A 21,713-nucleotide genomic window follows, 5' to 3' on the forward strand; every position below is an offset into this window, starting at 1 on the left:
AACCAGATGTTAAATGATTTTTGGAAAGCTCTGAATCAGCAAATCTTCTCCGTATTCCTGCACATCCTACATCCAAAACTTGAGTCTCTTCTAAATACATGGCTAGATTCGTGGAGAAGTACTTCCTCCGTCCATCCTTGAATTGTGCTGCAGGCAGCACAAAAAGAAACCAAGAGCAGTGGAAGGAGAAGTCTAACAGTGCTCAGACAGATCTCAGTCGCACGGAAACGGGCTGTGATTTGGAATGTTGATTATCTGCACTTGTGCTTCTACACTGAATAGAGAACTCGTCATTTAAAAGATTACCTTGTAGGTGATGATAAGAGCACATTTTCTTCCTCTCTAGACAACATTTGTGCTGTGGCGACCATTATAGTTGGTGCTTTTATCAGAGGTTTAGAATGGAGCTGTCAAAAACTTTAAAAAGCTTCTATTAAAGTAATGTGGATTTAACTGTATAAGACCTGTGATATTTATCAAGGAGCCCAGTTTTGGCCTGCTTTTCTAGCACGAGTGTGCAGCTGCACAGCAGGGCACTCAGCTCCCCAGCCTTCGAGGAAGTCAGGAACAGGCTGCCCAGAGAGGTGGTGGAGTCTCCTTCTCTGGAGATGTTCAAAACCCACCTGGACACGTTCTCGTGTGATCTGATCTGGGTGGTCCTGCTCCGGCAGGGGGATTGGACTAGATGATCCTTTGAGGTCCCTTCCAATCCCTGACATTCTGTGATTCTGTGATTTGGTTAGTAGCCCAGATTCGAGAATCCCTAGAGAGCTCTCTGGAGAGCAGAACTTCTGGATGTTTGGAAAACAGTCCTTTCTTGTCGTTTATGGGGACAGCAGTGTTACTTGGTTGCAGTGAGGTGCCTTGGAGTAGCTTCTGTAGGAACACAAGACCCCTGCTTGTATTGCCCTGCAGCGTGCACGTGTATGGATTTGATTGCAGTGTTTGCAAATGCAGCTGAGTATTAAACAATGAAATGTTGTAGTTAGTTTTACTGTATCATCTTTCAGTTTATGGGTACTGGAGTTGTTATATAGTGTTGGGAGTTTTAATGCTCTGCTTTTGTTGTCTCTTTTAATATAGACTCAACGTATGACACTGAAACTTTCTTCTATCCAGCTGGGCGGTTTTCAAGTGATGTATTGATTCCTGCTATGAAAGCAGTGTTAGCTCTTACTGGCTGGAAGCAGTAGCTTTGAAGCTTGAGAGGAGGAGAGCCCCAAGAGATCCATGTTACTGCCTACCTGGAAGCCACAATAAGAGCTATTAGAATAGTTGGGATATCTCCTCCTTATTTGCATTGCCCACTTTCTTTTTTCTCTCCCTCTAGCACTTATTTTTGGAAAAGCACTCCTCCTTTTCCTTGGTTATAGTCACACTGCTGCATATTACAAAATTGTCAGTCATAATAAGTTGCAAATAGTTGACCCTACACAGCACCGAAACAGAGATGTGATTGAAGTGCCAAAAAGGCAGATCGTCCTCGTGAGTCTGAGTTAGTGCCCGACCACAGTCTTGGGGGTCATAATGTATCTTGGAAAGTTGTCATCTTCTGAGCCAAGTGGAATTACTTTTACTCTTTTGAGAATTGTTATAGTAATGCAGATGGTTTGGTCAAACTGTCAGATGTGTAATTGCATGCTTGCTACTTGGAATTCCTATGGGAATTTCATTCAGATGTAGGATCATTGGCTTTTTACTTCAATGAAAAGGCAGTTACGAGAGTGTCTTCATGCTGATAGTAGTGGGTGTGGAAGCACTTGATGTGCTTTGCAGCACTTCACTGGTTAATGCAGAGAAGTTGATCTCTTAAAATGTCTTTAAGGCAATCAGGAGAATTCTGCTCCTGGGTAAAAACGAAATGTGAGAAAAAGAGCATAACCTGGAAAACAAAAGTATGACAGAAAAGAAGAAAAAAGATGAGGATACCGTACCAGTCTGTGTACTGGCTAGTGGTGAACTGTGACTCCTGCACTTCTGAAGGGTCTAGACACATCAAAATATCAGACAGTGAGGCCCAGGGTAATCATTTGATAAAGAAACAATTTCTCAGAGAGACAATCTTCAGTCCAGAGTAAGCAGCCATGCTCTTGACCACTTGGTGAGTTTCCTTGAGAGTGACCACTTGACCACTACCAAATAACTGGGACTCAGAGGAAAGAGTGAGGCTGAAGGATGACGGTCACCAAGTCGCGCAGGGAAAGCACATAGAGATGCGTGTGCTGTGTCAGGCAGCGTGAACTGGGCATAAAGGAAAAGAATGCCAAGCAAGCAGTCATCCAAAATTTCGCCAGAGCAGGTTTTTGAGACAGAGGGAACAATGACAACAGCTCAGATACTTGTTTCATAGAAGAGGAGACAGTATTCAAGCGGGAAATTAAGGGAGTTTTAGTCTGTTACATTTTAGTTCAATGCTCATGAACGTACCATTGTGCTTCCAGAGACACCTCAATTTGTTCCAAAAGAATAAACATTAAAAGTAAGATTTCAGGTCATTAAAAGAGTGAGTTATGCTCAGAGGAAGAAGCGTGTTCATGGCTAAGTAGGAAAGCGAAAATGTGAAAGAATACAGGCAAAAGAGTATCTGTTACTGGGTTCTGTATGTACCAAAACTCTTGCTCGTCAGAAAAAAGAGTGCCTGTACTGATGGAGCATGTGTTAGAATCATCAAAGGAGAAACTGAGAATGTCTTCAAAGGTAAACAAGTTCTCTACTGTTAGGGAAAGAGTTTGGTTATCTCACGATTCATGTCCCTGGGAGCTTCCCCTTCTCCGAATACAGACGGGTATGTAGGCTCATGGCTCGCAAGTGCGATCGCCAAGAGAATGAGAGTCACCCTTTGGGCACTGCAGAGCTGGGGAGACAGGGAGAGGGAACCCTTGGCCTCTGTGTAGGCTGAAAGGAGATTAATATAGATTTATATGTATATATTTATGTATATACATAAAGGAAACATTTTCTATAACCAGAAATACAAGTGTTTGGGATCGGATAAAATAGAAACCAAGCATTTTTAGGTTAGAAGGCACGTGGCAGATGCCCATAAAAATGTCAGCTACTGTTTTGCATATTGTGGGCAAACAAAATGATAAACTTTCCCAGCAGCATAGATTATTATTGCCAGAGAGAAGGGTCAGAATAAGAATCTGCAGATAGTCTGTTAGTAACCAGTGTCCAAAATGGCAAGCTAAAAGTTTCTATTGCTGAGCTGAGGGGAGGGTTTAGGTTAAACAGGCTTTTGCTTACAGCTCCCGCTACCTTCTCAATGATAGTACTTAAAAGTGTTGCTGGGAAACCTATTTATCTTTTTAAAAATCATAAAATGAATATCAGAGAAGGCCTAAAATATTTTATTAAAGCCTCCAATGAACTATAGGATTGAGGAAATTTTCCAAAATGCTGACGGGACATCATTAAAGGCTGCAGGCTGTGCACCTGGTGGGTGCTCCTGTGGCATTAGCCAACGTTAGTATCAGCCTGTGTGAAGGCAACTTCAGTACTAAGCAATTCATAAATTGGTTGTACTTGTAAAGATGAGTTGGTTTTGTGTCTAGCAGTGGGAGCCAAATGATTTCCAAGTGATTCACTGACCACCTCATTGTTAACCGTTAGCGTGCCAGATACCTACAGACCTAAAGTAACGGTTAATTCAAAAGCATATGCTGGCTTTTGTTTCACTCCTGCTTGTTGAAGGTGCCAGAACTTCACTTCCCACAGAAGCATTGATGAGCTGTTGCTGTGCTAGAAATTTTTCAGACCAATCTTTCTGCAACAATGAGCCTGTGAAAGCCGGGACAATGATACGCTGCTGGCTCTTTCTTTTACTCCATCTCCCCTGTCTGACTACACAAAGGACCAGTCTCACACGGAGAGGTGAGGGCAGCACGTGAGAACGTTCTGACAAAAAGTACAATGACTGCAGCAGTATCTTTCTTTGTCGAATGAGCGAGTGGTGTTAAGCAGACAGTAAGCCTGCCTCAGCTGTAGCAGCATTGAACTGAGAATCATAGAATGGTTTGGGTTGGAAAGGACCTTAAAGACCATCCAACTCCCCTGCCATGGGCAGGGACACCTTCCACTACGCCAGGTTGCTCAAAGCCTCATCCAACCTGGCCTTGAACACTTCCAGGGATGGGGCAGCCACAGCTTCTCTGGGCAGCTTGTTCCAGTGCCTCACCACCCTCGGTGTAAAAAATTTCTTCCTTAGACCTAACTTCTTACAGCTGAAATCCATTTCCCCTTGTCCTATCACTACCACCCCTGTAAAAAGCCCCTCTCCAGCTTTCTTGTAGGGCCTTTTAGGTGCTGGAAGGCTGCTGGAAGGTCTTCCCAGAGCCTTCTCTTCTCCAGACAGAACAGCTCCAACTCGATAGCCTGTCTCCATAGCAGAGGTGCTCCAGCCCTCGGATCATCTTTGTGGCCTCCTCTGGACCCGCTCCAACAGGTGGTGGCACTCCTGGTCACTAGAGCTGCCTTTGGTGGGAGCGGGGCGGGGGGCTGGGTGGCCGCCGGTACTCCTGGCCCTGCTCGGGCCTCGTCAGCCGCTCTGGTGAGAGCTGGTGGGTCTCTGCGCTCCTCTGGGGATCCCCCGGCTCAGGAAACCCCCCTGTTTGCCACGATCTCGATCCTCTGCTCCGCTGCAGGATGTGCCTGACTAGAACTGGTCACCTCTGGGAGTGACTTCAGGGCTTTGTTAACCGCCTGGTGGGAAAAAACCCAGCAATGCCTTGCAACCTCTTTGAGCCTGAAATGGTAAGCTAGAAATAACAAGATTGCTGTTACGTATTCTAGAGGCCAAAAGCTTAGCAGGAATCAACAAGGATTAACGTTTCACAGAGCTGAAAAGGATATGAAGAGTTGTTGTTTCCTGAAACAAAAGTGAATTGGGAGAGCTATAAAGCCACCTGCCCAGTGCGTAAGCCAGCCTTTTAGTGATGGAAGGTAGGAGGAGACTTGCATCAGGAATTAATGTTAGGGAACTCTACATCCCAGGGTATCTCAAAAAGAGATGTGAAGAAGGGCCAGAAAACGTTACTTTCTTAGAAGAAATGAGAATTGTTTTGATCTAAACTGATTCTTGCACACTGAGGCTGTTTCAAAAGGGATCTGATGCTGTTGCCACCTGCTAATGCTCTCCTCTACTGCAATCGCCGTTTAGCCCAAGCAAACTGTTCACGTTTCAGCTTTGTGGCTGAAGAAGAAAGCACCTGCTTTCTAATATTCAGTACATTAAAAGTTCATTGCAGACTGGACATGTTATTAGTTAATCTTTTCCCCAAAATGTGACATGACTGAAATCTATTCTGACTTTCACCAAGGTGCACCTCGATTAACTCCACTGAATCAACAGATCAGGTGATCGTCATCTTGCCTGCAGAGTGACTTTCAGTGGCCACTGTTAGTGTGCCAAGAATGGAGTTTGCTGTGATGCCCACAGTGTTTCTCTTATTTTGCCTTTTCCTTTTATTGTTGGGAACATTCTTGATATTTAAGGCTCTTGGGGCTCTAATCTTACCTTCCTCTCTCCCTCCTAGTGTCTATCAGCTTGTTGTCAAGGAGGAGAAGCTGCAGAAAGCACGGAGAGCTGCAGACATCGTTGAATGCTTCTCTGTCCCAGTGAGCTACAAGAACGCTTCCAGTCTTGACTCACCACACTACTTTGCAGCCGAGCTGAAACCCATCAACCTGCCCGTCACACAGCCGTTCACAGTGGGCGACAACAAAACCTACAACGGCTACTGGAACGCTCCTCTTTCTCCCCTGAAAAGCTACAGCATATACTTCCAGGCTCTTAGCAAGGCAAACGGAGTAAGTGCAGAGAAAATTGAAGTTGGATCTGTACATATGACCACCTCTAGCTATCCTCATCTTTCTCCTTCCTTCTCCTTTGGATGCCAGTTTAACTCCTTGTTATTATTACCCTTTTACAGAAATTTGATGGAAATTAAACATGCCACTACTTGTCTTTCACTCAAGTCTCTCTCTGATGCCAAGAGCCAATGAGAAACCTGTCGGGGAGCCAGACTATGTACACGTTGACATATGATTTACAAAATTAATTGTTTAGAATTTGGATTTTTTTTGTTTCCTTGCATATGCATGAGTGTCAGAGTAGGGGCTCTTTTGCTCTTAAAAGACGTAACTGTAATATCCTGGTAGTCTCCAGTTCACTGTGCTTGTGATTTTGGAGGAGGCATTATGAGATGAGAACTACACAAAAGCTATGAATTGGGATTCCCTTGTAGCTTACATTTGGTCACGTTATGATGTAGTACTTACGGTTGAGTGTTTCAGCGTGAGTGAGTTGTACTGTGGGGGAAACTGTGCATGTCTGTTTTACTCCTTTTGAGTATCCTGGGCTATATTTTTATTTACACTTCATGATACTAAGTTCAAAATGGAGATAGCACAGAAAACATAGTCTGCCCTATTCTCACGCTCAAATGATGTACACGTAATACCCCAACAGATCCCGTCTCAGGAAGCGTGACAGCCTCTTTTCCCTCTTCTGTTCCAGCCTCGAGTGGTTTGTGACTTTCTCTTCTAGCTTTTCCGTTTCAGGTCTGTTCAGCTAACAGTGTGCAGGCCAGATCCAGTCTAAGCAGTGGTCCACCTTCCTCCCCTTTGACTCCTCTAATTGTTTTTCGTTATCACATAACATGATACAATTTGACACTTTGGCCTCGTGAAGAGTCTTAGAGCATTAACATGGCATCGAGAAATTGGGTAGCCGGCTGTGTTATTAGCACGTTTGCCAGTGCTTTCATGAATCTGACTTTAACATTGATAAATTCTCGAAGACATCACCTCTGAACGAGCAAAATTAGAAAAATCAATCAAAGGTGAATGGTCTAGGCTTTGGTCTCCACTTGGGACAGTGTCTTCTATACGCAAAACGCAGTCGCACATCACAGAGGACTGTACATCGTTTAACAGGCTAGCAATGCCAATGAGCGTTCACAACACGTCTTGGTGTTTTACTGCCTTCATTTATCACCCTTCTCCTGCAGAGTTTCTGCTGTGTGGCTGACAAGCACAAATCTCTTCAACACTGTGCTGTTTTTCACCTTGGTTTCCTTTCTAGTCGATACAGTTTCGTTCCAGCACTACTCAATTAATTCAATTTTGGATTTGCCTTTATAAAGGAAATTGTGAGATATATGTATATGTCTCTTTGTGTCTAGTTAGTTCCCCTTGTGCGATAGTTAATTACTAGTGAATGGATCCCCAGGGAAGAAGAAACTTTATTTGCTTAAGTACAATATAATATGCCGTAAGTGGGTTATATGAACGGAAATGTAAGCTTCTCTTGGTGTTCTGGATTAAGGCAGCACTAATGTGTGGTTCCTGCTTTTTGTGCATCTCTGTGGCTGGCAGGTTGCATCATGCTCTCTACCTACAAGGTGAACAGGACTCAAAAAAGGATGACTTGCTTGGACTGTTCTAATAGCAACACCAGACTGTAAAAGACTTTTTAACCATAATTAATCAAAAGAGTCTGTATGCAACAAGATGCAGTTTGTGAAAGCATGACAAGTATCCTGCCAGGCAAAACAAAATCTTATTTGAGCAAGAAATTGCCTCTTGCGTTACTATTGGTACAGTTTATGCTTATATATCCTTGAAGTGTAGTGCTATGGGAAAAAAAAACAGAGGAAATGTCCAAGGCTGGAATATGGATCTTCAAAGAAGTAGCTGTGATGGTTTTTGTTTCTAGATAAAATCCTTAAGTCTCACATTTCAAATATTAGGGTCTGATTTTCATCCAGTCTTTTGCAGCTGTAAAGAATAAGTTTTGTTTCAGTCCCAGAATTGTTTACAGGTATAATCTGTATTTACATGAAGCCTACTAATACTTATGGCTGCAATGTGGCACTTTTGATAACCCACATCTGCAAAAAATCTGAAACAGTAACAATTTAGCTCAATTAAAACATAGCCTTATGTTCCCTTGCACGCGAAAAACTTAACAGAACATTGCCACTCATTTTTTAATTAGGATATTCTGTAGTTTCATTAGTCACTGACAGTTGTGGAATGGCGAAACTTCTTTCCACACCTGGAACCTGCAATGAGAAACCTTCATGCAGTGATCCAGAACATCTTTTGGAAATGCAGGACTCTGGGGAGAGCTTAATTGGAAGAAACGTTCTGTATTTGGTCAAAAAGCTTGATTAGGAGGAGGTGGAAGTGTTAGAGGAGTTCTGCATTGTTTCAGCTTCTCTGTGAGTGGAGGGTTGTGCTCATTTGGTGTTCTCGTCTGCTCTGCAGCCATTAGCCATGATTGTTACAGTGAAAGGAACGTAATTAGCAGCTGGATGCAAAACAAGTGTGGCAAATTGCTGCAAAATCAGATCAGGAGCTTTTCTGCCTTCTCTTGTGCAGTGTTGTGCTTGTTGCTGGAGAGTTTGAATGAGATAGCTGTGGCTGGCTGAATTCTTTTCTGGGGACAGTTGCATGAAGTTTGGTCAACATGGTGTTGCTTCCAGACAAGGGTCTAAACAGAACATGTGTGAAACAGAATGGTTTTCAGCTTTGTTGTACAAAACACTTCCAAATTGTGTGAAATTCCCTCCTAGGGACTGTTGAAAGCTGAGGCTGAGCTGAAATGTGTCAGAGTTTGAAGTAAGAGGGGGAAAAAGAGAAAAAGGAAACGGAAGCTCCAGGCTTTGTAACTGTGGGGTTGAGAAGCACGTTAGTTACTGTTTAACTGTTAGAAGGAGTTAGCACAAGGAGTGACACGGGAAGAAGAATGGACAACTGGCTTTGCTCTCCTCTGGCAGGATCTCCACACTGGATGGCCGTCGCAGCCATCCAGGTAGTTAACTGCTGTTTGCTGGTTGTCCTGGTGCCACCTGCTACAGCTGGCTGCCCGACAGAGCAGGACATCTCCCTTGTCTGAAAAACCTCCCTGAGCTCAGCCCATTTGGTGTTTATCCCTCTGAAAGGTGAGGCCAGGGCAGCAACACCATGTTACTCCTTATCCTCTCTTATCCTTATACTGACTTAATACTCAAAGTTAAACGTTGCAGATTTTGTTGTTCCCACGTTCTTTATCTAGGTCATTGTAGGTGACAGTCTCGGATTAGTGAACCAGTAACATGCTCAAACCAGGAGAATTCTTTGGCTGTGGTGTGAAACCTGCCTGAATTTTTGAGCAGCTCAGAAACCAGAGCTTCCTAAAAATCCTTCCCGGAGTTGCATTTTACTTCATTGAGTTGAAATGAAACCTGTACCGGCACAGTTGCAATCAATTACTCTTGGCCATTTTTCCCCCGAAGGGGAGATGAGGCAGGAACCTTTGTACTGCAGCTGGAGATGATGTGGGGATGCTGCCAGCTGGTCCTGCAGCCTGGTGGCCCAACAGGTGAATGATGCTTTCAGGCCAGAATTGTGAAAAGTAGCACCACAGGAATCAATGAGAATATTATTTTTGAGGGAATGATAGCCTCTACAGAGATTCTTATTGATCTTTTTTTCCTCTCTAATGACTTGTACTACATGCACAATAGGGCAGTTCATTATTATCCAGAGACTTCAGGCTGGATTTCTAGATGCTGACAGGTCTACTCTCAGTACACACAGCATTCTTGTTCTGGGATGTTTTGGAGGTACGGATAGAGCTGCCAGCAGAGAAGTGGCATTCATCCCTGTGGAGATGGCCCACAAAAAAAATAATGAGATACTTCAGTTCAGCACGAGCCATGTTCTGAAAAATGAAGTGGCACCAAGGCCACCTGCATTGCTTCTGTGAACTATTACACAGCTTTGAGGAGCTCTGTGTTCAGTAGGATTTCGGGTGTACAATTTTGTTCACTTAAGTTTACTTCTTGATCTCGTATTGGAGCTGCTGGGGCAGAAATAAAGCAGCCGCGAAAGAATTTCACTCTTTGTAAGCCCCTGTTTCCACATCTGATTAGCTATCTTGGGCCGGAGTATGTGGACCTGAGTGTTTTCTGGGTAGCAAATTAAATCTTTTTCCACTCTACCTCATGTTTAAGAGGTTTGGGAATTCAGTGATTAACTATCTATCATTGAAATAACTTTCTATTGTAAATTACAAAAGCCCTAACCACTTTGTTAAACCTCCCTTTTCCAAATGACATGGATAATAAAAATAGCTGGTGATTGGAAAGGCAATCCTAGGTTTTGCTTAGTCTCTTGGAGAACTGGCAGTAGAATTATAGGGGAGTCCATTGACCCTGCAGAGACATGGGCACGTGATTAATTTTGAAGACAGCAAGCAGCTGGCTTCAGTGGGATAAAAAAGAAGCACACAATCTTGAGCTCCCCTGAACTTGGCCAAAATTTCTGGAGTGAGGATCAAAAAAATAATGCCTTAAGATGTTCAGTGGGCAAAACCCACCATTTCTATCCTGTGTGAAGCAGGTTGCCAACACGCATGCTCAGTATATAGCTCTGGGCCGTGGGGAACTAAAGTTGGAACTGAGGCCAAGTGGGAAATTGGTAATTTCTTGTCTTGCCTGTGCACCAGCGAAGGTTAAAATTGCCTGTCCCCAGTTGGAGCTGCCTGATGAAACGGTGCCTGTTGCAGGGCAGCCCCGAGCGGCACGTCTGGGGACAGCGGGTCTCACTGGTGCTGGCAGGTGGTTCTTCAGACAAAGCGTGCACTGTTTAACGCAAAGGCATAATAATAGTAAAGGAAAGAAAAAATTGTGGGTGTGAAAACAGATGGATGAAAAAGCTCTGCTGCTTTTATTGTTGTTTGTAGTCTGTAAACAGCAAGCTGTCATTTTAAAAGAAAAAAAAATCATTTGCCCTTTTAGGTTGTGAAGATGCAGCTGTCACATGAACATATGTCCTGCTGCCCTCGTAGCCCTTTTCTGCAGAAAATTGTTCTCATCCAAACACTAAAGAGACAGAGGCAGAACTTGTCTTGTTATCATCCAGGGTACTTCAGTGAAACGTGCATTTCAGAACCTAAGTAATTAGTAGACAGCATCAGCTCCTTTTCTTTGAAAAAAGAAAGAAACAAACTATATTAAAAGAAGTCTGAAAATTCAGAGGGATGCTAAAACAGGCTGATGGTGTGTAGTTTTGAGTCTGTGTGCGTGAGCCGTGTTGGCAGGGAAGGCTTACCCAGCTCCTCCGCATGAGCTGTGGCCTCTTCAGAGTCTCCAGCTCATTCTAACTGTAGACCCGGATCTGCCCTCCAGGAGCAGTCTGCCAGCACTCCGAAACACAGTCCTCATATGGTCTGTGGGCTTAAAAATTTAGCCAGGGTTCAGCCTTGAGTGAGGGTACACCATAATCATGTTTTATTCACGGAGAATTAAGTTCCAGAAAGCAAACTTATGTAAATATGTTCTAGTAAATGTGTAGATGGGCTTCACACGTAGTGAGCTTTCTGGATACGAAGCATGTTGGAGAATGAAGATTGGATCAAGAGCTGTAGGACGTATTCATGCAGTGTTTTCCTGTTCCAGGATCTTGGTCAAAATATACCTGCGTTGTTCTTTACTGTTTGGATATAAAATATCTGCCATAACCTGGCAGTGATATAGAGCTGAAGTAGTAGTGCTAGATGGATCTTAAACCGAATTATTCCTGAGACTTCAGCCATAATACGAAACAGATATCTTATGCTGCATACGTAGGATCTTGGGTCATCATTAAGATTGTTGTAGACATATAAAGCCTTGTAAAACTTGTGTGATACCATAAAATGGAAATTAGGTATCACAGTGGCTGAAAGAATGTTCAGAAACAACATAGAGACTGAAATTTGGGAAATTATTTTTGGGTTTTTTTACAACTTTACTATTATCTCTTCATTTCATTATTTTTCTTATAATTGCTTTAAGCCATCGGGATGGATAATTGAGAATTGCCTACGTTGTTTATTCCTGCTTTACTATTGGTTAAACAGAAGCATTTTACTTTACTGTGGGCAGGAAAGCACCTTGTCTGAATCAAAAGTTGTATTTTTCAGAAAACAAATGTGATTGTGGGAAAATGGTTTTACTGGGTTTTGGAAAAAAAAAAAAAATCCCGTATATTTATTTATTCTGTTTCTTGGTAGAAAAGTTCATACAAACTCACAATTCTCAGCATCAAATAAAAACAGAGTAAGTTTAAAGAGATCTCATTTTTATGAGAGTCCAGAGAGATGAGCAGTGGATTGATCAATGAGATGATCAATGGAAATCGATGGAATAGTCAGTCCTAATCAAGAATATAGACTAAGTTCAAGTCTTTAACCTTTAGAATCCCTAGTAGCTGAATGCCTGATGTCTGTGCAGGTTTCTTTTATATTTTCCTTCTCAGAAGATGCAATTTGAAATGAAGTTCTGAAGTCCAGATGTCTTGTTCCTCTAGTGATTGATTGCCCTTGCTTTTGGCAGTGCCAGATCATGGTCTTGGAATGACTATGACTGTCTGTGCTAAACGCAGCAATTAGTAGATGTAGATGCAAACAGAACACACTGCATCCTGTCTTCTCAAATTACCCTGTGGGAGGGTAATGTGCACGAATATGCACATGTCCAAATGAGATCAGTTACAGCATCATTAACAAGATACCAGTTTTTGTTTTCTCACCTCTTCTTTTCTCAACATTGACTAATTTCTCCAGCTTTTTGTTGCACTTTGAAGCTAGCAGAAAGCAATAAATACACAAGAAATTTTTCCACAACGAAATGTGAGCAAGTGTCCACCTACTTTTAGACTGTAAAAATGCTATCTTGATATTTTTTTTTAGTTTATTTTATTTTTCATTGCTGATTTTCAGGTCACCTTGTCTTAGATTGTAAATTACATCAGGATCTGTATGTCTTACAATTCCCAGCATTATGTGTTGAGGCTTTGCTCTGGAAATAAAGCCGTGTTTTTCCTGCTTCATGTATCAGGATTCATGTAATAAAGATTTTGGATTTCCAGAATAGCTGGCAATTCGAGCTGGCTATGCATGAGGCAGAGATGAACGGGGAGCTCCGTTGTACAGCTGTGTTGACTTCGCAGTGCTGACGGTTGTACAAGTTGTGTAGGGAGTTGATTTTTGAGAGGAGAGAGGAGTGGGTGCACCAAAGAGAGGGTCCTCTTGGTTTATGGTGATAAACAGAGCTTCAGTCCTGCTCTGGGGACTATATGGCTGGGAAGGGATGTCCTTAGCGGACATGATTTGTCCTTAGTGACCCAGGAGTTCCTTAAGAGAGTTTGAAGGCAAGATCAACAAAGGGACAGTTTGTTTGTAGGCTACACACAGGGTTGCTTTTATCCAGACAGTGTGGCCGGCTGGTATTTTGAGGAATGCATAGGAAGGGATCGGGGGATTTGCTCTTGTGTTTCCCAGTGTGGATCCTGCCATTGCCTCCTTCCTACGTGCAATGTAGGTGTGAGGAGAAAGGCACGATGGGACCATGTGTTTCTGCTCAGGCCAAGAAGGGTCTGTCACAGATGGATCAGATTTTCTCCAAGAGCAAATTCAGACTTTTGCAGTGTTTGTCTTATTGCTGGAGGATGGAATGAGGTGCTCAGCAGTGCATTTACGAGGCTATTGTTTCCAGAACACAGACAGCATCCATATTAATGCAGCATTGTTACACACAGTAATTTATGCAGTATTCCTTACACCTGAGACACTTACAAGTGCCTGTAAAGACATAAAGTGCTACTCAAACCCTGCAGCAGGTTTTTGCCTGACAAAGTCAGTTTTTTAACCAAGGAACACATGAAGACTTGGACGGCGGTCGTGCATCAGACAGGAGCAATCCGTGCCAGTAAGGGCTGTGGAATGAGGAGCTGGGGATACCAGAAAGGACGTGTTGTCAGCGGAGGTGGCCTGAGAAGGCTGCTGGGTTTGAGCTGGTAGTTGAGCCAAACACAACATTGCTGTTCCGATCCAAACTCCTGTTTACACAGATCCGTGGGCTCTGAGGTGTTGGGATTTTTCCCAGCTCTGCAATGCCAGTCTGCAGTGGTGTGGGCTGTGTGTGAATAGCTGGTTTGGCAGAGCGAGCCATCCAGCGTGCTGCTTTGCTTCACAGACGTATCAGAGAGCGGAAACATTCAAATGAATCCTTCTGTGTCTGTTTGCCATGTGTTTAAATAAATACCCAATTTGCAAAATTTGCAATAATGATGCATGAAAATTAGATGTACAATTGCATGGACTTTTGACCCGAAGCTTGTCTGCCTGTTACAGATCAGGTCGTTTAACTGGTAATTCTATTAGTTAATCAGGGGTGACGTGGGACCCATCACTCACACATCGCGTGTGGAAAAACGTGTTGTCGCTCTTGACTTCTCGACAGTTAGAGAAGCAGCTGTAGGGAATTCCATTAGTATGGAGTGTCTTACACAGCTAAAACTGTTGGTGGTGTTTTCCGAGATGAAGCGTAAGAAAAATGCTTGTTTGTTTTAGTACCTTTTCAAAGAAGTGTATGTTTATTGTAGATGAGTGAATTACACGCCTTGACATTTTCCTTTTTTTTTTTTTTATTTATTTTTCAGGAAACAAAAATCAACTGTGTCCGGCTGGCAACAAAAGGTATGTGGGTCTCTTTTTCCTGCAAAGCACAATGCCAGTAATGTAAAAGCTGCAGTGGTGACACAACCTGGTTACAGTTACTATTCAAAGAACAAGCCTCTTTATTTCCTCCTTCTTTTGTTTAGGAAAGATTACAAAGGCAGAACAACAGTTTCCAGAACCACTCCACTATATGTGTGGACTCTGTAATTTTTTTTAAGACAGGGTATCTTTCTCTGTCTCTGTGGTTCCTCCTTTCCCTTATTCTGTCGACAGCTTTCCTGTCCTGAGGACTGATCTTGCTGTTGGCAGAACATCACTGAAAAAGCGACAGTAACTTCCTATTAAATTCATTCTCTCTGCGACTGTAAAAAGTAGATAAGTAAGAGATCTCATGTAAGCCTAACGTTGAACACAGTGGGGCACAATTCTTATATCACACCATTTCCATGGTGTCATTCAACATACCAGTAGAGTACATCCCTAATTTTCATTGCAGTTAGTTCGGAACAGACCAAACCAATAGGTCAGATAGACCAGACCGAGCAAATCCGAGATAAATACTAAGATGCCATGCTCTGATCCCCAGCTGGCTTCGCGAGGTGTAGCTCTTGAGGGACTAACGAGGACAATGTCTGGGTTCCTTCTTCAAGTTTAGAGATCCTTGTAAGGACTTCAAAGTCACCCCAGGGGCTACTTTGCCAGCAAAGCTGTCAGAAACCAGTTTCCTTGTAACTCAGAGGAGTAGCTGTAAAAAGGCTTCCTCAACATGTGTCAGAGCCCCAAAATGAGCTGTAAGGGAATTGTAGGGTAGTTGCCATGGGCTGTGCTACAGGTAGCGCTCTGTTTCCAAAACTTGGGGTTACCATCTTGTGCTCCCGCTGCCTTGCTGTAACGTGAAGTAAGTGCATTACTGCCTGTGGAGTCCTTTGAGGCTTAAACAAAATTGGCAGGAACCCATGATTTTTTTTTTTTTTTTCTTTGAGGCACCGTTGCATTTTTTCCATTCTTTTCACTCCTTTCTGTCTTGTGGCAGTAACAGAAGTTAATTAATTCTGGGTATTTTTTCCTGGTCACTTCTGGATCTGCACTTGCAGAGGAGTTGGGAGAGCTCAAAGGAGCCCCAGCTAACAGTTGTTGGGAAAGCAGAAGAGGACTTTTTCCGTCTTCATATGGAGACATCCCTCAGTCTGTTACAGAAAGCCACGCACTGGGATGGCAGGTGCTGCATGGAGTTCCCACCTGTGCAGCTGTTTCAACTTCTGAGACCTGATACACAAACTGGTGGGGCTGTAAGAAGTTGTGTCACCACTGAAAGCCGAGGAGGATGAGCCATTTCTCCCCTTTCTCCTTTTCATCTGTGGCTCTGGTGCTCCTCATATCCTCTTGTTGCTTTCCTTTTTGAAAGTCTCTCGTAAAAATCTTTATTTAATCATTTCTCTGGGTTACAAACATTCTGTGTGTCTCAGTCTCCCTTCCTTCCCCCTCAGTTTTTCCAGCTGGTAGTGATGTGACCATTTTGAATACCTTACTTTGGCTTTCTGGTGGTAGAAAAAGCAGGACTGGGTAAGATGAGTCTGAGTGAAATGAGTCTCCCCAGGGTTTTCCCAGAGGTCTCTTCATGAGATCAGAGAAACTGGATTAATTCATTTTTGGAAACCTGTAGTTTCTTCTGTGTCAGTCATTCATTTTTCTGGAGTCGGTGGAAGAACGTTGTCATGCTAGCAGGAAAGATATTTGCTCTGTGACCCTTCAAAGAAAAATAAAAACCTACGTAGCTTGCAAAGTCCCATTCTTGGATGACCTTTTGATTTGCACTGTCTGATTTTGGTACTTCAGAAAAGTGTCACATGTTTGACCTTGAGTTGACTTCTGCAAACTGATTTAATTTTCATTAACCTGTGGGGTCACTAGGAAGAGTCAATAAGCTGCCCTCGTTCTGTTGTTTCTAAATGTCGTCTTTTTAAAAAAGGATCTCTTACTGATACTGATTCGCTAAGAGATGTAAATAGAGAGGTAGAGCCTGAGGATGCCTAGAGCCACTGCTTCTTGGTGATCTTATTCTTTAGGATTTTTCTGATTGACGTGAATGGGAAAGGACAAGAAATTATGGTAGTTCTAGCGTTTATTTTCAGTGTCTCAATGGATATCACTTTTGATTTATAGGCAGGTATCTTATTTCTCTATGTGGAATGTGGAAATCTCTATGGAAATCCTTTTTCTCCCCCCCCTTCTTTTTTTTCTCTTGTCCTCACTCTGCGAATTGCAATGTGGTATTTCTCAGTGCCTGACCGTTAGCAAGGACACTGGAATAGGCACAGCTGTGGCTAATTTTGTGCAGTTTTAGCTCTTCAAAGGTAGAGTATTGCCTGCAGCTCACGAGCAAGGTAGCATCACAAGTGAATTTGTCATCTTGATAACGTAACGGTGCCTTCCGTTGCTGGCACCTGTGAAGTACGAGCAGCTGAGTGATAGCTGAACAGTGTGGTTCTGTGGTTTGGAGCTTTCCTGTAGTTTCAGATTTCCATATGTCATGAGGCCGAATTCCCACCATACAGTAACTCCCCATGAACAGAAGGACTCAGACACTGCCCATCCCAGCCCCTGAAGATGGGTGTTGTATCTGCCCTCTGCTGTGCGGCGATGGACAGAGACACAAAACTGTAATTACATTGTGACCTGATCAAAGGCCGATAGCTGGGATGCTCTAGATGTCCTGCTGTGTCTGTGACGCCTTCTGTCTACTCCTTCTATTGGTTATCTTTAATGGCATTGCCCTGTATTCGCCTTTATTTGCATCGTTGCCTTTCTGAGGATAGAATGAGCCAACCTATAGCCCACCTTGAACAAAATGGTCGGAGCTGCTAGCAGAGACACCACTGTGGTCTTTGGTCAGAGTCAGGAAAAAAAAACACAACTGTTTTGGAGTCAGGGCTGATCTCAGCATTGACAGCTTAAAAGCTCTGCTTTGAGTTGGTACCAGAGAAAAAGCATATTTTGTTTTAACACAAGAAGATAAATACATACTACTGGTGCCAGGCTAAATGTTCGTTTTGGGCTATAGGCCTAATTTTTCTGTTCCTAGACGTTTGACACTGCAGTAGCTCCATTAATGTTAGTGAAATGAGTTCTGATTTACACCGATGACAGGAAGATTAGGATCAAGACATGTTTAAGCAAGGCAAGTGTTCTCTTGAAGTACTGGATTAACAAGGGCAGTAAACGTGAGTGTGGGAGTAATTAGGCAATAAAATATGTTAGGCAGTGTGTTACTGGGGGATTATAACACATCCTGGGTGTTGCTGCAAGGCACCTGTTCAGAAGCCGAGTAGCTTTAATTACTTGAGATGCAAGAGGCTGTTCCACTGTCACTACTTTAGCGGGCTGGGAGACAATTTGCTTTGTATGTCCCAGTGCCTCAAAACCAAGAAAATGAAAGTAGACAACTCTTTAAAAAGTGTTCTAGTCCATTAAAGAGAGTTTTGGAGATTTCCCAGTTTTCTCTCCTCCCCTTTTAGCACGAAATAGACTGTTCAGATTGACTCCTTTTCAGTTCAGTTCAGCTCCAGCTGCTTCTCCTCTCTCCCAGTGCTGCGCTCTTCTGCGTGCTGCTCTTGTTTAGATGAATTTGATTCTTGTGGTCACCAGAGAGATCTCTCAAATCTTTGTGTATTGGCTTATTAAACGTCAGAGTGGGGTCCAGCATTTCAGAGCACTGGGTCATGACACTGGTAGAGCATCCTCCAAAGCAGGGCGGGCAGATGCCCACCCGGGCGAGCACATCTATTGAGCTCATTTTCTTCCATCCAGTGTCTCAGTATAAGAGTCTGCAGATGGCAGTGGGACGGGCTGGTGCCAGGGACCCCTCATCAGCCTTTGCTGTGGTGACATTTGGCAATCCATCAGAAAGCTCTCTGCATTTGTCCAGTCTGTGTAGCCATTTCACATTTTGCCAGCATGTTTTAAATCCGCAAGCGTTATTAACCTTTTGTATCTATGTGTGTATTTATTTTCAGGTTCATTGGTCTCAGATTTCTTACCACTTCCAGCCATAAACATCTCTCCTCACATGGGCTACTCCTCTTTTTTAAATTGTTGTCATTCACAGCATTAGTCACTTGGATGCATATCATTAGCGTAAAACACTCTTTAAAAATAAGTTTCTAATTAAACCCTGATTTACCAGCTCTCTGCCATACAATTTTCATTCAGCCAGTTTATTTATGAGTTTTGCCATTTGGTTTCCTTGATAGCATTTGTTTTAGTATGTCCCATTCTTTCTGAATTAACTGACTTGTTCTCCCTGTCTTAAAGCAACATGTTTCTATTGACACTTTATTAGAGAAAATTGCAACCTCTTACCAAGAGAGAGCGATTACCTCTTGTATTCTTAAAGTGCATTAAATTAATTTCACAGTGTAATTGAAACCAAGGCAGAGGGCTCATTAATGGTTCCTTATCTCCTGATACTCATTTCTTCTTTCTTTAAAATGTGAGTTCTTGCAAATGAAAGAATGGAACTTTAATAATCGTTATGAGGTACATTTTTATTTTTTTCCCTTTTTTTTTTTTTTTTCTTGTGCATGCTGCCTGGGAACGATTTTGCTTGTTCTTAGCAGTAATGGGTAGGCAACAGGTGACCACGCGAAACCCGCCCAGCCTCTTGAGCACAGGTGATTATCAATTCAGGAAAAGGAAAACTGTTTAAACTTCCCGAAGTCTGAGCAGCTTCATGAGTTCTTGTTTCATGTTTGGTTTGCATGGGAAAATACTTTTACAATTATTCAAATGACAATATAAAGGGGACACTCCTTACCTGGCACTCCTTGTGCACTGAAGTGAATATACGCCTGTGCAGAGGGTCATCTGAAGGTCCAAACACCACTTAAATCTTCACAGGAGCACTTGAGCATGGCCGAAGAGCCCCATGAATCCCTTGCTGGCCCTCTGCAGAGGCTGAATATCTCCCTGAGCATGCATGGAGATGACCTTGCATTTTTGAATTAAAGTAGTGATGGCTTTTTCTGGGGCTGATTATTGCACTTACCCTTAGACAGCTGACTCCTGGTGTTGGAGAAAGGATGACAGGAAAATGAAAACTAGATTCTGTCAGTCCTCTGTATAGAAACTTCTGCTGGAATCAGAGATATTACGTAATCGAGCCTCAGTAGCACTGTGTAAAGTCATTCACAGATCGCTAGTAGGGAGGTTCAGAACTCTTCAAGGATTTTGCAGTTGCCATCAGAATGGACTGGAAGGTCTACATGTCATAAACTTGCCACATTGTGTGTAACGCTGGGACCAGTACCATTATTTCACTCCAGAAAAATGAAGTATAGAGAGGAAATCCCATCAGCTTGTGGAGTTAGTTTCTTCTACTTTAGCCTGATGTGCGTAGAACGACTTACTGGGATGTGACAGTTACACGTGATCAATACAAAAGGTAGGAGAAAGGAGGGTTGGTTTCTCAGTTTTGGGATGTATTAAATTTTTGTAGGAATATTCCTCTCCCAGTGCTGCATGGTTATATTCCTATCTAGCTATGGCTTCCTCACCCAAGAATTATTTTAACTGCACATCAGGGCAGCTGTAATGGTACAGAGGAATGGTCCTGCTTTTTTGTAGTGTATCAGCCTGAAAAAGGGAACTTCCTGGGAGATGAGTGCTTATCAATCTTGAGACCTCAGAAATGAACCTGAGTCTGAAAGGTAACCAGTGAAATCATGGTGGGGAGGGAGTGCAAAAAACCAGTGGAACATGAGGAGAAAAAACTTCCTACTGTTCACACACAGTTTTACTGCATATGAAAACTGTTCGTTTAATAGGTCTTGCTCCCTCAAATTCGTTTAAGAGGGCTCTGTTGTTTTCTGAAATATATTCTGGTTTTGTAGACAGATAATGTATTTTTAAAAAGATCTAATTTCACTTCAACTCTGTGTGTTATTGTGTTTTGTCTTCTGATACACTGGAATGTTACTCCTTTGACAGGTTTATTCTGGTTTGTGCTATTTATTTCAGAGGGTTTTATCACGCTTTTTAAGTCGAATGCATGAATATGTTGTTTTTTTTTTCTTTTCCTCTGAATAAATCTCTGCCTTCTAAAAGTTATTTTTTAGCACAAGTTTGTATATCACCATAATTAATTGTTAATAACAGACACGCTCTCATTGCTCTTACTGAAAAATATTCCTCACTGAGAAGACAACTCAAACTTCCTGACGGGTGGGTGCCTACTTACCCAGTGAGCATCTTTATTTTCACCAAATTTGGTACCAAGACTTACTTAGAGGGATTTAAAATGTTGACTTTAGGGGCTTCCTTAACCCAGGGAGCTAATGAACCAACTTCAAATTAGTGAAGAACCTGGTGCAAAAGGGGATGAGGCCACAAATGAATTGAGTTTGATAACCTCAGCGTGATTTCTGGAGGACATGGTCTACTCTAGAGCTCTTCTGTGCTGACAGACCCTAATCTTGGGCTCCCCAATTAAAATAAGCAGTGGGAGGGGAGGCACAGTGTTTAAGGTAAAGTTTAGGATAGATTAGCAACAGTAGACTCTGTTAATAGAAAATAGTAGCAAATATCACCCCTGTGATGCAAAGCATCCACTGCTGGGATACACTGAGTCACTTCAGAAAAGAAGGGTCTTGAGGCAAAGCTGGATAAAATTGATTGTCATTGTGCAAGCCAGATCCTCTGGGAATCAAAGTAGTCATGGATTTACCTGGAATGTTGTGGAGGCTGTCATCCCCTTACAACACCTGCCTGGTGTGAAAGGATTTGTTGGCCATGTCTTGTGGCCGTGGCTTGTTAAGTTGTGCACTCACCTTTGTTTACAGATGAACCAGTAGCCAGGCAAAGGAGGTGGGGGTGGGGAATGGTAGGATGAAGGCAGTAGTTGGACATTAGAGCCAGAAGTCAAGATCAAATCAGAAAGAATTTGGTTTGGTTTGTTTAGCTTTAACACAAGGAACAATGCATTAAGACTCACTTGTGAAATTCAGAGTTGGATTTTTCGTAGAATCATAGAATCACAGAATCACAGAATGGTTTGGGTTGGAAGGGACCTCAAAGATTATCTAGTTCCAACCCCCCTGCCATGGGCAGGGAAATCCTCCACTACACCAGGTTGCCCAAAGAGAGGGTTTTCCCCTCTCTTCTTGAAGGTTGGCAGGAAGAACTGCCTGAATGTCCCCTGAAGCCTTCAGCCCTGGGGCTGAGAGAT

General features: G+C 42.8%; 1 protein-coding gene across 3 annotated transcripts in view; it reads left to right on the forward strand.

Moving 5' to 3' along the window:
* The window catches only part of PTPRT (protein tyrosine phosphatase receptor type T), a 461,775-nt gene that overhangs the window by 361,513 nt on the left and 78,549 nt on the right, over positions 1 to 21,713 (forward strand). For 2 of the 3 annotated variants that reach the window (XM_086623022.1, XM_086623023.1), the window contains exons 12-13: positions 5,535 to 5,808; positions 14,473 to 14,509. In XM_086623022.1, the coding sequence (XP_086479148.1) occupies positions 5,535 to 5,808; positions 14,473 to 14,509 (311 nt within the window). Of the gene's footprint in view, positions 1 to 5,534; positions 5,809 to 14,472; positions 14,510 to 19,104; positions 19,162 to 21,713 lie in introns of all 3 variants that reach the window. The other variant, XM_086623021.1, reaches the window with a different exon arrangement.

Source organism: Tauraco erythrolophus, chromosome 18 (genome assembly GCF_009769465.1).
Source record: "Tauraco erythrolophus isolate bTauEry1 chromosome 18, bTauEry1.pri, whole genome shotgun sequence".
In the NCBI taxonomy this organism is placed as follows: Eukaryota; Metazoa; Chordata; class Aves; order Musophagiformes; family Musophagidae; genus Tauraco; species Tauraco erythrolophus.